This window comes from Dermochelys coriacea, chromosome 11, assembly GCF_009764565.3.
Source record: "Dermochelys coriacea isolate rDerCor1 chromosome 11, rDerCor1.pri.v4, whole genome shotgun sequence".
In the NCBI taxonomy this organism is placed as follows: domain Eukaryota; kingdom Metazoa; phylum Chordata; order Testudines; family Dermochelyidae; genus Dermochelys; species Dermochelys coriacea.
Genome location: NC_050078.2, coordinates 61,423,418 through 61,438,875, shown reverse-complemented (window position 1 = coordinate 61,438,875; position 15,458 = coordinate 61,423,418). Strand labels below are relative to the sequence as shown.

The following is a 15,458-nucleotide window of genomic DNA, read 5'->3' as shown; positions in this document are numbered from 1 at the left end:
CAGTTTTCTGTCCCTGGCAGTGGCCAGTGCCAGATGCTTCAGAGGAAGATGTAAGAACCCCACAGTGCCAGATAGGACAATTTCTCTTTCGCTAAGTCTCATCCTGCTCTCTAATAGGTAGAGATTGGCTTAAATCCTGAAGCATGAGGTTTGATAGCTTTTCCAAAATGTTTGCTATAATTAACTATGATAAATGTGGATAGTCTTGTTATCCATATAAATGACCAATCCCTTTTTGAATCATGCTCAGTTCTTGACTCTATGATATCTGGTGGGAATGAGTTCCACAATTGAATTACCCATTGTATGAAAAAGTATATTCTTTTACCAATTCAGATTTTGCCACCCTTTAATGTCATTGAATGTCCCCTTGCTCTCGTCAGGTGTGTATCACAATGTTCACTCAGCTCATTTCTGTTCCCTAAGGTGTGGGACCAGACTTCAAGGAAGCTCCATAAGCTGAAGCTTCTACGGGAGCTGGTAGAAGTCAGTAGATTGGAGCAATTTGGGGCTGCTAGGAGGTAAAGTCTCTTGAAAGAGGGCTCTGTGGTGATCACACCTAGAACTTAGTGCCCAGTTGTGGCTATCTCAGTAACAGGGAGATATTGACAAAGTAGACAGAGTCTAGAGAATGAAAAACATTAGGGAGAGGGAGAGATGGACAAGTGAGAAGAAAGCTAAATAAGTGTAGCTAAGCAAAAACATGACACTTCAAACATCTGAAGGGTGTAAGCACCAAGAGTAGTTCCGGGGGATAGAGCTAGGAATAATGGGGTGCAAGAGGAGCATTTCCCTAAGTGCTGGGTTTTCCTGTTGGGGAAGGGACTATAACTACATTATGTATCTGTTAATGTGAACAAAGAGCCCAGATTCTTCCGTCCACTGACACAGTGAGTAAACTCAGGGGTCTTAACATCAAAGATCTACAGATTCTGTCCCCTTTGCTGCGTACTTCTCTCCTGGAGGCAGGGCTAGGAACAAAACAGACTGGCCAGGGGATATGGCCACCCACTCTCCCAGAAGGTTGAGATATCAGACCCCCAGGGAGCAGTAGGTTGAGCACATGTACTGCTCATTGGCTCTTCCAAGCAGCGGCAGTACAGCTGGCTTTTAGCTCCGCTGCCACTGTCTTTTCCCCACCCATCCAATGGGAGGGTCACAGAGATGTTGCTGAGGACGAGGGAAGGCTGGTTGGCAAATTCTTACATGGAGAAAGTGGAGATGCTTCCACATGAGCCAAACCAGCCAGGAGCGGTGGAAGCGCCCTAAAAATGTGGGAGCCACAGGTGCCGAAACTGTGGCCCCACCTCTCTGTGCTGCGTCCAAGGCCTCACCCCTTCTCCCCAAGCTCCTACCCTCACGCTGCCCATTCCCCCAAGACCCCACCCTTGCACCACCGAGGCCCACTCCCGCCCTCTGGCCTCCCCTGTTCCAGCATCCCTGAAACCAGCCGCAATTAATAGACAGTACTAAGCAGTAAATAACCAGAGGGACTTGCACTCTCTTGCAGCATATCTCCCAGCTCTGCAGCACTGGAGCAGCTAGCTTCTCCAGAGTGTGGCTAGAAGTCTAAGCTGCAGGGAAGGTATCACGAACTCCAGGATTGTCTGGCTATTTTCATGGTCATTCTCCACAGTTTGCAGTTTGTTGCAATGCTCTAAGCCCTTAATTGCTAACTCTGTGTCTTACAGATCTCAGAGCATCTCCCTGTGGCTGTGGCACTTCTGCTTCTCTGCTGACCTGGGGAAAGGCTGGTTTAGAAAGGTATATTTCCTAAAAGACTTACGAGAGTGGCCCTTAAAAAGTAACACTCAGTTGTGGGACTAATTCCACTTCCTGTCCCCTCTTTCAGGTGTTCGTGGCGGAATAGAGGCCTCCGAGGAAAATGGTGACTCTGAAAACGATGGAGAGGTCAGAGCTATGGGATGGGGACCTCACAGAAAGGCGAGTGGGAAGCAAGTCAGGGGCTGGGATGTGAAAGTACAGCCATTTGCCTTAAACAGAAATGAGGGGCTACAAGGAAATCCCATTTCTAAGCCTTACAGAAGCATTGGATAGGGCCCAGCATAGACTTCATTATGGACTGGAGCATCCAGCTTTCTCAAAAGTGGCTAATGAAAGAGGCTGCATGTTCTACATTGTCCTGTTGGATGAGTGAAGCAGAAGGATCCATCCTGGTTACAAGAGTAACTGAAGCTTCAAGTGGCTCTTGCTGCCCTTAGAAATGCTGGAGGGAATTTACCCTCCTCCTGACTATACCGTTGGCTCTGATCTTGTTTTGTGTTTGCAACCTGATGTCACAGAAGTCGGTACTAGAGGCTATCAGTCAGGAGAAGATACCCATATTTGATCCAGCTTTTCAGGTGCTTCCAAGCCACAGGCCATCTGTGCTTTGCCTTAGAGTACCTTCTGCCAGATGCAGTCCTCTCTGGACTTAAATCTTTGTCTAGGAGTTTGAAAGCTTTGACAGATCTATAAGCTTCCCTCTGCATGAAATCTAGGGTCTGATCCTGCTTCCATTGGAACCTCACTGACAATCTGCCAAGAGCGAGTCCCTCATTGACACTATTGGGAGCAGGACAGCATCTAGAGAGACATTTTCAAAGTCTTCCCCCCTTCCCCCAAGACAAAGTTTCTCTCCAATGGGTCCAGCACAGGAGGGAGGATCTGGGGAGGGCATAGCAGAGAATGAGGCTGCTGCCCAGAAACTCTCTTTTCCATATCATGGAGCAAGGCCAACTCCCTGCCACAGATCCTGCCCCAACTGTCACAGAACACTGACCTCATGGAGACGGGTGGGACCCTGGAAGTATCAGATTCTTTTCTTGCTGTGACAGCAGGAAAAGCCTGTCCTGCCCACAGAGAGTCCTGGTGGGAAGAGGGAGGAGTTGGGAACAATCAGGATGCAAGTTTAAAGAGAAAATCCTAACTGAGGGCAGGACTGTAAGTTGTTCTATCAGTTCCAGCAGCATCTCTGTAATGTGGGGCTCAGCTCATCCATGGCCCCACTGCAGAGCTCTCACTTGGTCCTTTTCCATTTCACCTTGATTTCAGAGTCCTCAAATTACTTAGGCTGCTGCTGGATATGGATGGGTTTGTGAAGATGACCATTTTGGCCTCTGCAAAGAAAGTACCTGATTGTTCACTTGGGTTGCTCTGCTGCTATCTCAGGGCGTGGACACTTGCCAGGTGCATTTTCCATATAATTTAATTCCATTACTCTGTTGGATATTTCTAACCATTGTTTCATCAATGTCACAGATCTGAAATATTCCAACAGGATTTTCAGCCAGAACAGATGCGAAAATAACAGTAACTGATTGATAAAGAAGACATTTACAGTCACACTGTAGGGCATAAATACCAGGGATCCCCTAGAAAGCAGCATTGTCTAGGACAGAGGTGGGCAAACTACGGCCTGTGGACCCCTCCTACCCAGTCCTTGAGCTCCTGGCTGGGAAGGCTAGCCCCCGGTCCCTCCCCTGCTGTCCCCCGTAGCCAGGCGGGCAGCTCAGCTGGCTCCGGCTAGGTGGCGAGCTCCTGCCACTCTGAGCTGCATGGTAAGGGGGTAAATAATGCATGGTAAATAATGAACATCCTATTTATGGGTGATGGGAAAAGATTCTAGTTTTAATCTGAAATCATTTGAACCCATTGTGTTCATTTTTGTTTGGTTAGTACTTAATACATGCAACACTGCACACTTCCTCTGGGCAGGATCAAGGCCAAAATGTCTACAACGGCCACATGATTTAGCCAGTATGATTTTACCTACCTCCCTCCCTCTCCACAGTAGTGGCCTTGCTCTTGTACCTAGGAACAGCTTACGCTAATCAGAGTTAATGGTACTGTCACAAACTCACAAAAGTCCACACTTTTTGTCACGAATATGATCTTTAATAAATGGAATAATGCACCGTTTTACAGCAAGCCTTTTAAGCCTAAAGAATAGTCTTTAAATGTTCTTATCCCTGTGTTTGTATCAATACAATCTCTTTATTTAGGTTCATATGTAACAAAGCATTTTCTTACAAGTATTCATAGAAAACTGTAGTGGCTTATCGATGTCAGCTTTCATAGAAAAAAGAAAAGGAGTACTTGTGGCACCTTAGATGCATCCGATGAAGTGAGCTGTAGCTCACGAAAGCTTATGCTCTAATAAATTTGTTAGTCTCTAAGGTGCCACAAGTACTCCTTTTCTTTTTGCAAATACAGACTAACACGGCTGCTACTCTGAAAGCTTTCATAGTGGCATCCACAGATGATTAAAAAAGGAAAAGTAATTAGCTTTTTAGAGTTCATACTCACACTGTTTCATAAAACACAACTTATACAGCATAGCAAGGTACTGGGCAGCTTATACAAAAGGAAAATAACTGAAAGTAACTATTTATAAATTCATACATGATATTTCATCTGTAATTTGAGAGAAGAAAACCCAACAACAATACCCATTAGCAAAAGGATTCTGATGATACTCCAAAATTATTATTTCCCCCAGAAAAGCTCATTCAGAAATTAATGCTTTCTAGGGTTATAGTTTTCCTTTCTTTCATAAAGAGAACAACAGTTTCACATCTCCACATTTCAGCTTCTGCAAAACACCAAACCCTACAAATCAGGGTTTGGCCATTGTCCTTGTATATTGTGGAAAAAAAAGTAACCAACAACAGTTGTGAGGTAAGATTCCAGCATATATAAATGTGAATACAGCATATTTTCCTTTAAGGACAAGAAGCAGACAAGAAAAAATTCATACAAAAATCTTTTAAAATATATTTCAAGTGTGTGTGTGTGTGTGTGTGTGTGTGTGTGTGTGCGCGCGCAAGAGAGAGAGAGAGAGCAATAAAAGCCACAAACCAGGAAAATCAAAGTGACAAATGAAGTCAGTATTAATTTGGCCTTACCTGCTTTCCTCGCAACCTTAATGTTAATTGATGCCATTAACTATTTCCTTTCCTTTCAGTAGTGACCAGACATGCATGTGGGAGCCTAAGACATACTACGATTAGGCTGCAGACTACATCATCACTAGGTTCTGAACACACAAGATTGAATCTAGTGCTCCAGAAAGAAATCTTGCAAATTACTACTCTGCCTGAAAAATGAGTAAGTGAACTGTGTAAAGCTAACTTTTGGAAGCCCCCCGAACTACTAAACTATTAAAGAAGGGAGCTAGTTTCTGTCTTTAACAAAATGGCAGAAGTGTGGGAATGCCCACGACTTTTCATTGTAAATTGTAAAATAGCTAATTAGCCACCCTTACAACTCCGCCCCTTGTCCCCAAACTCATGGATTAATTTCCCAAGAGAATGGAAGAGATTTGAAGGAGCTTTTCCAAACCTAGGCCAATTACTGAATTTGTTGAAACATGGATTATGTATTGAAATTAACTAGAATGGCACCTTTGGAATCACAGGTCAACAGTTCATTGGGTTCTATTTTATTTTGCAATTATGTAAATTAAACCACTTGAGCTACAGAGTAAAATTATTTAAAATGGCATTGGCATGTACAATAAAGTAAAACATGTTTAAATATGAATCCTGGACAATGGCTGTGACTACATCAGAGCCCAGATCGCTAAAAAGGAACCTTATAGTTAATGAGAAACAGGCCCTTTATCTTGAAATGTCCTGCCAGTGCTACCACTGGTGCAGCTCCGCTGTCATGGCTGGACTAGTGTAGACCTGCTGCTGCTGCAGCTTTAGTTAGGATGTTATCTAACCCTGCTCAAAATGCCAGTTCCCAGAAGTGGCCCGTGTACATTAGCATTCCCACTATTGGAGCTACACCAGTGGTAACAATGATGAGAAGTTATAAAAGGGGGAAAAATCTACTGTAAAGGCAGCCAGGGGGCCTGATCTTGCTTCCAGTGAAATCAGTGGCAAGACTCGCACTGACTTTAGTGGAAATTGAATCAAGTCCTAATTGATTTGATACAAATTATTTCTTAGATAAAGTTATACCAAATAGAATTCCCATTTTGATTCCCAGGAGAGCCAAAAGCTTGATCCTGCCAAAAGTCATTGGAAGTTTTATCACTGCCTTCAGCGAGAGCAGAAGGAAGCCCAAAATGTTACATCTGTTTAATTATTATTTTACACCAAAACTAAACTACATTTTAAAAATTAAAAACACAAAACCAAAACGAAACAGATATATTCCTGACGTGAAGCTTTGTATAACTTTTAACCCAAGAAGAGAATTTTTTTCAGTAGATTTAGGTCCCTGTGAAAAATTGAATTTATATTGGAAGTGCACACATAACCTTAGCTATAACATCACAAAGGTCTTGTAAAAGAAAATGCCAAATATTACTCTAAATATCTTAGATTTATTTCAGACTTAATTTTAATGTTTAAAAAAAACCCCAACAACCTTTAATTATTCAGTTTCAAATGCATTTCATATCGACTGTATTCCCCATTTTTTACCTTTCTTCAAAGTACATACAGTCCAGGCGCAGTCAATGACCAGGTTCTGTTCTGAGGGATATTAAGTGTTTGGGAGCAATTGTATTAGTTTCATAGTTGTAGTCCAATTTCTATTGCAATATGGAGAAGATGCAACTTAAACATGGCCTGTGAAAAACTACCTATTTGATCAGGACATTATATGTGCCTATTTCGTACATACATAATGCATACAAAATGTAATGAGCAACTGAGAAATGCAAATCTACCTAAGTGATGTGCTGCGCACCTGAGTGCAAATTCCACAATCTGACTTTAGAGAAAGTGCTGAAGGTTCTACAGCCCAGTTTTCATAGGCTAATGAGATATCTATCTGCGGGTGAATGTTGTGTTAGATTGTTACAATTGAGTTCTGACATCTGGATAAGGACACAGCCTACAAATTTACTCTGTACTATAGACTGTTTTAATCTTGTTTTTTCCTTTATCATTTTCTCTGTGGTAGCACTAAGGAACTATTATTTGGTGCAAGTACATAGACGCCAATTCCATGGGTGTTCCGGGCCTCAAGCACCCACAGAAAAAATATGGGATGCTCAGCATCCACCAGCCACACTGGTTCCGGCCCTGGGGCTGGCTGCTGACCAGCTCTCAGGCTGGCCGCCGATCAGTGAGTGGCTGGCTGGAGGCGCTAGGGGAGGGAGGGGCAGAGAGGAGGGAGTGGTGGTTGGGGCAGCCTCAGGAGAGGGAATGGAGAGGAGTGAGCAGCGGGGGGAGTTAGGAGAGGGGTGAAGGTGGGGCCTCGGGGGAGGGTGTGGAGCAGGGGGTGGAGCACCCCCTGGGAAAAACAAAACAGTCAGTGCCTGTGTGCATATATAATTCACAGCATAATGTAAAACACTTTTCCTGTATTGACTTATGTGTATGAATTTTACTCATGACAGATGTTCAGGTTGCAACTTCTGTGTTTATAGCTGGCCCATGGTTTACGAACTCTTTTTATATGTACCAAAAAAGAAGGGAAGCAAATTTCATTATGGATAAAGGGTCAAATCCTAAGAGGTGCTAAGCACCCGTAACTACAAACTTTATAGATCACAGTCATGGTCTGGAAGCTGTGAATGTAAATCTATATTCAAAAATCAAATAACGTAAAAGATAACATAAAAATACACTGTTCTGACACTTTTGGCAGTAAAACACATAGCATATATACTATTTCCAGAAAGACTATGCTGTATAGATAATGTTTAAGGGACAAAATAGTTGTGATGTTTTCATTTTTTATCATATTAGAAAATGACTATCTGAATATATTTCCATGAGTGTTACACTAGTGGAATATGTATATTTTAAATTTTTCTCTCTCAAAAGTACTTTAGCAATATCATTAGAACACATGGAGGGGTCCAGCAAACTGAATGGGCCTGAAACTATGCAGCATATATATTATATACATAAGATGTATCTGCTGAGTAAGACTATATTACTTATCAAATTTTGTTTGATAATCTCTTCCATAGATGTCTATGTTCATGTCTTTATATATATATATATATATATATATATATATATATATATATATATATATATATATATATATATATATAAACTTTTCCTGTAGCATTCAGGATTAAAGAGCTTTTCTGGAGTAAGTTGTTGGGAGAGAGGATATGTACTTTCTAAACAACTCCATATCAAACATTTTTCAGTTTATCCCTGAAACCTGCCAACATCCCTCTCACTTTTGTTTCTGCCCCAAAAGACTTTGAAAAAATAACAAAACTGTGTTGCCCCTAAAACCAGGTAATTTTCTAGATGTGAATGAATGACAGAAAAAACTGTGAAATGAACTCTTATATTAACGAAACATAATACAAACAAAATTTGTATTTTTTACAATGAAGTATTCCCAGGTTTGGAAGATGATATAATCACAATGTATCCTGGTTTTCTTTTAAATTAAGTATTTCTTTACTTTTAGTTTTGCAATTTAAATACACCTGGGAATTGCAAGAGAGGGATTATCTTTTAATTATTTAGCCTATGTGCACACATGCATTTGTAGAGCATTATCTGGAACATTTCCCCGGATTTCCTCATAATCTACTCATAAATCTCTATTTTCATTAAAAAGAAAATAAATCTATCACCATATAGGCATGTCTACACATATGGCTAGAATTCCTATTCTCAAAACTAACTGTGTAATGTTGAACTTCATAGGAGTAGGAAATGTGTGAACAGACAACATATTTGCCTGGACAAATCCTTTAGATTTAATATGTGTGATTTTCTAAAACCAATAAGATTTCTGAGTGGCCTATACATAGATAGGTCACCTATGTTTGTTGTAACATTTTATTTGAATTCCATATTAGAAGTGAACATATAAAATATTCTACCATTGCTTATTTGACATTGGCACAATCCATTGCTATTTACATTATCAGTCTATTGTCATTTTGATATATTTATAGTGTCTGCAATACGCATTTAGAAAAATGGTAATTTATCAACTTTCATCATTATCCATTGATGTATTTTTTTTTAACAAAGAAATAAATTGGACTTTCCAAAACTGATTTACTGTACATTAGTTAAAAAATAGGTTTGATTTGTAGAATTCTCTCTCTTGTATTTGACTTGACCTTAAGTATGAGTCTCCAAGGTACTTTTCAATGTAATTTAATTACAGGAATTGAGTTCTGTAGAAAAGGTAAGATTACCTACTGTGAGCAAAACAAGGGTTTTGCTAATTATACATTAGAATTAAGCCATATTTAGTCTCACCTCATCTAACTCTGCAAAGTTCGAACATTTTAATATATACCTATCATTTGTTTGGGTTGACATTTAGAAGTAATAAAGTTGTTCCTTTTGATCTAGAATTCACATTAGGATAAAGTGTACATATTTCTACTATGTTACAAATGATATTTTTCCATGATAGATTATACAACAGATACTTTCTGACAATTGTGATTTACCCCAAAGGTTTTCAACAAAATGTTAGAGAAAGACAGGAGAAATGTGAAAGTTATATTTGCTTTAAGGAAGCTTAGGGAAAATTGCAGAATGCCAGAAAGACTTTTCCATCTGGTACAGTGATTTTATTAAACCTTTTGGCTGCATCAAGCATAAAAAAAGTTTGAATTTTACAAAGGATTGACCTAAAACAAAAGCTACAAGACCAGTGTAATCAGCCTTGGGAAAAAGCAGCCTTGGCAGAAAGCAGTAGTATTTAGAGTAAATAATTTTCCTTTTCCTAGCATGTTTCAACTTAGGCCATGTTGCTGCTGCAGCACATCTGGTGACGACGCTCTATGCCAACAGGAGAGAGTTCTCTCATTGGTATAATAAAACCACCTCTGCGAGCGGCAGAAGCTATGTCAGCATTAAAAGCTCTCCCACCAACATACCAATGTGCTTATGTTGGTGTAACTTATGTCGTACAGGGAGGATGGAATATTTACACCTCTGAGCGACATAAATTTTGCTGGCATAGGCTATAGTGTAGACATAACCTAAGATAAGAGTGTGAGTGTGTGATACAGAGGCTCCTTGGCAAAGGGCCCCTGTTCTTTGCAAACATCTTTCACCTCAGACCTGACAAACTCACTGCACCAAACATGTCTTACAGGATATTTATCCATAAAGAGTAACATAAAAGGTATCTACAGAAAGCTCATAACTTGTCAAGACTCAATCATTGTGAGATGTATGTATGGATATTTAAGAAATAATGTATTTATATGGAAAGTATGCTTTATGGACTTGGAGTAAAAATTAATCACCGGACCAAGTGTTTTGATGATGTCTCATTCAAACAAGAGGGAGTTGTCACTCTTCCCCAGTCAGCTGGCAAGACAATGCAAGGGTCTATTATCTAACATGGCCACATCCCAGAACAATCAATGGAAAACCTTCAAAGACAATTGCCAATGATTGAAACCACTTGGAGGTGAAAAAGGAATATTATAGCAGGCAGAATATCACCAGGGCTAGGAATAAAGACAAAAGAGCGAAAGGCACTCTGGATCCATTCTCTGAGGAAACCACTTAAGAAGCAAGGGGCTTTCATGAACATTTAGATCCTGATTCTTGTGACACCAGCCAGCTCAGCAATTGACTGAACCCTGGGGGGGGAGGGGGAAAGACTACCTTATTATATACGAAAGGTAACCACTGATAAGTGTAGACCCAGGTTTGTGTTGTCATAAGTTGTTTCTATCACTTTCTCTCGCTTCTAGTTAAATCTTTATTCTTTCTTAAATAAACCTAGTTTTGTTTTCATATAAAAGTGCTCACAATTGCTGCGTAGTTTACAGGTGCAGCGATTTAAGGTAAATGCACGGGTCTGGAATTTCTGTGAGTAGCTCATGTTAGGGGCTGGGAAATTGCAGGGAAATAATTCAAAAGGACCTAGGGACTGAGGTGCACCTCTTATTAACCTGCAAGGTGAAGTTAGGGATGGTATAGCTCAGAGAAGAGTGCTCGAGTGGCTGAAAGGCTCATGGTGTCAAGGAGCTGACACCCAGCTACCATAAGAAAGACTCCCTTTTGCTGGAGGTAAGAGGTAACCACAGTGACTCACAGTCCTGGGTGCCCTGAGAACTGTCACAGAGTGTTTTACAGATGTTTTTTAAAGTCACACTCTGAAATGATGATAAAGGTTATACTTAAGGCAAAGCAAAAAGTCACTAAACGAGGTGTGAGCAATCTTCATTATGCACATGATAGATACATTGACTGCTGCAAAAAACAAAGTATTATACTCCAGAAATTCACACATAGATCCAAAAAGTGTGAAGAATTTCAAGTTAAGGTAAATTCCAAAAGAAACAAAAAGCACAAGCAATGTTATGACTATAGTGTCAAGAATTCAGATCAGTGTGTAATGCAAGCCAACTGAACATGTGGCAAGTTTTCAATATCTGGGATGTGAGATTGCAGCAGATGGCAAGCAGGAGAAAGAACTGAAAATAAAATGGAGAACATCTTTTAGCAACATAAAGATAAGCAACTGTATATTTATACATTAGGTTAACAAAGTTGCACCTAAGAGAAAAGCAGGAGCCTTTATTTGGGTGCAAGGACTGGGCAGTGCTTAAAGAGCTGGAGGCCAAATTCTGCCCTGATTTACACTCCTGCAACTACACTGGGCCAGAGTCTGATTTCAGTTACACCAGTATAATAGCATAGTAACTCCTCTGAAGTCAATGAAGCAAGCAACTCCTGATTTATACTGGTGTATCTGACAGCAGAATCTGGCCTACAGCATTTAAGAAGCATGATAAGATGCCAGAGAGAGACAGGAATGCAAACAAGAAAGCTTGGGAAACAGAGTCAGATGTGGAAGGCCATATATTACATATGGCAGGTAATCATCAGAGGCTCAAGAAGAGAGTTAGAAAAAGTTACCTTATGGGGAAAGATTGTACAAAAGCAGTATCAAGGTAATGAATGCTCTTGAAAGGACAGAAAATCAGATTCAGTCAGCTGAAAAAAGGCATGTTTGGTGGCAAATCTTGGCTGCCAGCATCCTGCCATAGTGATTTGGCATGCTGACTGAATAATTTTTCCACAGTTTTTTAGGTGTTGGGACATGAGCCATTTTCAAATACAGCTACAAAGCTTTGCTCAGTGCCACACCACGCTAGATACTTCAATTTCTTAGCTAATTACTCCTTATTAAATTTATTGCAGCAGGGTAAATAATCACTCTTGAGACAAAGACCTCATGTGGGTGCAATGTCCAGAAAGGAAGTAATTCTGTTTAAATAGATAAATTCTATTACCCTGGGAAGAAGTTGTAGTCACTCACCTCAAGCGATTAATGGTCACAAATACATGAAGTCAGTGTATGTACTGTTACATACATTCTGAGTGTTTTCACCATAAAAGATTGAAATCTCTCCCTCATGGCCATAACTTTTAAAAGTATATGTTTAAAATTCTAATAGCAAGATGAATTAAGAGGTCTATACAAAACTCTAAGAAAACTAGTTTTCACTTAACTCAGCTGCCGCCAATTAGGATAAACATACTTGCATATGTAATTTGATGGACATGGCTCCAGACCTCAATATTTACCTCTGTGGAGGTATTTAAAAGACGCTTAGTTGCTCATCACATGAGTGTTTTGTGTCAATCATAAGTCAGGCTTTTTTCTCTTGTAAGTAACAAAATGCAACCTACTTATACTCAAGATCTTAGTAGGACAGTTCATTAGGATTTCTGATAAATACACAATAATAGCAATCAATAAAAAATGTTCATAAATACAAACAAACTGCAGCAAAAATCAAAATGGCAGACTTACTTTGTTTCCTCACACTTTGTTCAACACTGTCTTGCTTAGAGCTTCCCCTTCCAGTGTCATGTCTCCTATGAAGGAAACTAGTTAAGATACGGAAGGTTGAAAGGCAGCTGAAATCATATTTTGTTTGTTCCTTTTAAAAGTCCTTTCAAGGTGGGGAAAATTCATGCATTTTCCATTATAATCTTAGAGCTCAATGATAGATATAGGCAGCTGCTTCAAGCTGGCTATGGTGTGCAAAGTTCACTGTCATGAATGACCAACTGCCAAACCGTCAGGAAAAAAATTAACAAATACTCACAAAGAGGGGGAGAATGTGTGGCAGTTTTATAAACACACTTTCCAATAAAGCGTACTGTGAACTATAGACTATTGCACATTTCAACATAACACAAGAAAAGTATGGCATTCAAAAGATAATACACTCTGTAACATAGAAACATACTAATTAACTTGTGCACAGAAATCAAAACATGGATACAAGACACCACTGCAGTCAAACCTGTCTTATAGTCTGCTTATGTTTTTAGTGATCTTTAGGAACTGGTCCAAACTGATTATCAGCAATAAATTTTTTTGTTATTTTTTTTAAAAAAATATTTTGAGACCACATTTTTGATACACATATATATAATTCTGTGGTCAAAAACAGACAGACTTAACTTTAGCGATACTAAATAAAAGTGCAAAAACGTTCAAAAAATGAAACAAAAAATATGGAAGCATAAGCTAAAAAATTTCTGCATAGCTGAAATCCATTTAAAGCGAGTTCTTGGCAGGGGGTGCTGACAGGAGGAGAAAGCAGTTTTTTAAAATGTCTTCTGCATGTTCATTTCAAATAATGCAAAAATGTCATTTTGTCGGCTTTTAAAATATTTCACAGGCAGTTCACTCCTGCATCCTTAGAGACCATTGTTGTAGCAGTACCTCCATCTGCAAGGTAAACAGCAGTGTGGGATTTAGAGTGGACTGCCCTGTCACTGCCATTGTTGTTGACCTCGCAGTCCAGTGGTTCAGTGGAGATGACCCATGTTGAAGGGCGCCACCGCTTAAGTGAATATGGAGTTTTCACACGTTTCTTGATCTTTTCTCCTGAGCCTGGTTTGCCATCTTGTGATGAGTCACCTACTGAAAATAAAAGTAGAAAATAAAATGTTACAAGAAGAGCATGCTTGAGAGTTCAAGCTGGTTACATGTACATGTAGGCTGACAAAACAAATCCTGTCAAAACTAGCAATAGTGACAAGAGAGGTGACTAGTATTTTTGTACAGTGGGTGCCATTAAAACAAAGGACCAAATTCTGCTTTCCATTACTACAGCGTAAATCTGTAGTAAGTTCAGTGGAGTCACTTCAGTTACCCTATGCATATACTGGTGTAAGAGAGTAGAATCTAGCCCTCAGCATTTACATTCATGTGACTTTTGTAATCATGTGATGTTTCTATACTTGGAATGGGAGACATGACACTACTGCGATATTACAGGGCAGTAAATAATGCTGTTTTTAAATAGTATTGTTACATCATTTACCTTTTAAATTCCATTTTACCTTGCAAATAGTTTCTTACATACATGACCACAGACAAAACCTAGCTTTTCATTTTGAGGCCAAATGTTCTATTCTCTGATTTTCCTCAGCCAGGACTTGAGTCTAGGATGGTGAAACCTTTAAGACAACTGCTTGTCACCTTTTCTGTGTTTAAATACCAGAAACTGAGATTTGACTGTAAAAAAAAACAAAAAAACAAAAAACAACCCTATGTCTTCTTTATTTAACCTGTAAAATGATGAGGTAAGAGAAAAGTACTGCAATAAAAAAAAAAACTTAATTCATTTTACTGAACTGGAACAAAATGAAGCTAGAAAAACATTCCACCAGTGAATATTCAACTGTACTTCATGAGTGCTCTGTTGCTGGTTTGCACTCTTCCTTTCCAAAAAGTATCAGTGTGTTTTACATTGCTAACTTAAACATGTGTGTCTACTCAGTTTCTGCTGGGAAAGCCCCCCCATCCAAATAACTTTGCTAATATTATATTCTTTGTCTGCCTAAGCACATTCAAAGGCTTCCAATCACAGTTACCTTGGCTCCTTCCAAGAACACAGGGTATTTTGGAAAAAAAAATTTCCAAAGAAAGATAAACAGGCCTTTTCAATAGTCCCTTTGAAACTGAACAGAACGGAATAACTAATGGAGGCTATAACTAATGGAGAGCTTAGCTGTAACCTTTCATTACTTTTACCTTGCAGGGAAAAGACAAAAAGTCAATAGTGGCTTCTTGTGTCCTTTTGCTGTTGAAGCCCAAAGGGTGATTACAGTTATTCTGAAGTCTATTAAATTTGTTTATAACTAAAAATATGTTGCTTTATACTACTGTTGATTAACTACACACACACACACACACACACACACACACACACACACACACACAGTGTAGATGAAATATTTACTATTACGCTGGGATTCAGACAAAAGTTTGGAGCAGTCTGTAGTTTTTCTATCTAGTCTGAATCCCCTAATGGGACATACTGATCTTCCAGGTCTCAGCCCTAGTATCTAATGCTAATCATACGCGAGAGCTGCATACCAATAGTGGATATCAAGACATCAGCTCACAGGATTGCAATATTTCAAGAAAAGTAACTTATATAACTGTAATTGTTGTTACTTACCACAATAAAATCAGACATACTTATTCTGAGAAGCTAATAATAATAT

At 39.4% G+C, this 15,458-nt stretch overlaps 1 protein-coding gene across 3 annotated transcripts in view; it reads right to left on the bottom strand.

Annotated features, from left to right (window-relative positions):
• Positions 1 to 8,035: 8,035 nt before the first annotated feature.
• The window catches only part of BMPR2 (bone morphogenetic protein receptor type 2), a 163,825-nt gene continuing 156,402 nt past the window's right edge, over positions 8,036 to 15,458 (bottom strand). For all 3 annotated transcript variants that reach the window (XM_043505604.1, XM_043505603.1, XM_038421003.2), the window contains one exon: positions 8,036 to 13,866. In XM_043505604.1, coding sequence (XP_043361539.1) covers positions 13,616 to 13,866 — 251 coding nt within the window. In that variant the 3' untranslated portion in view covers positions 8,036 to 13,615. The remainder of the gene's footprint in view (positions 13,867 to 15,458) is intronic.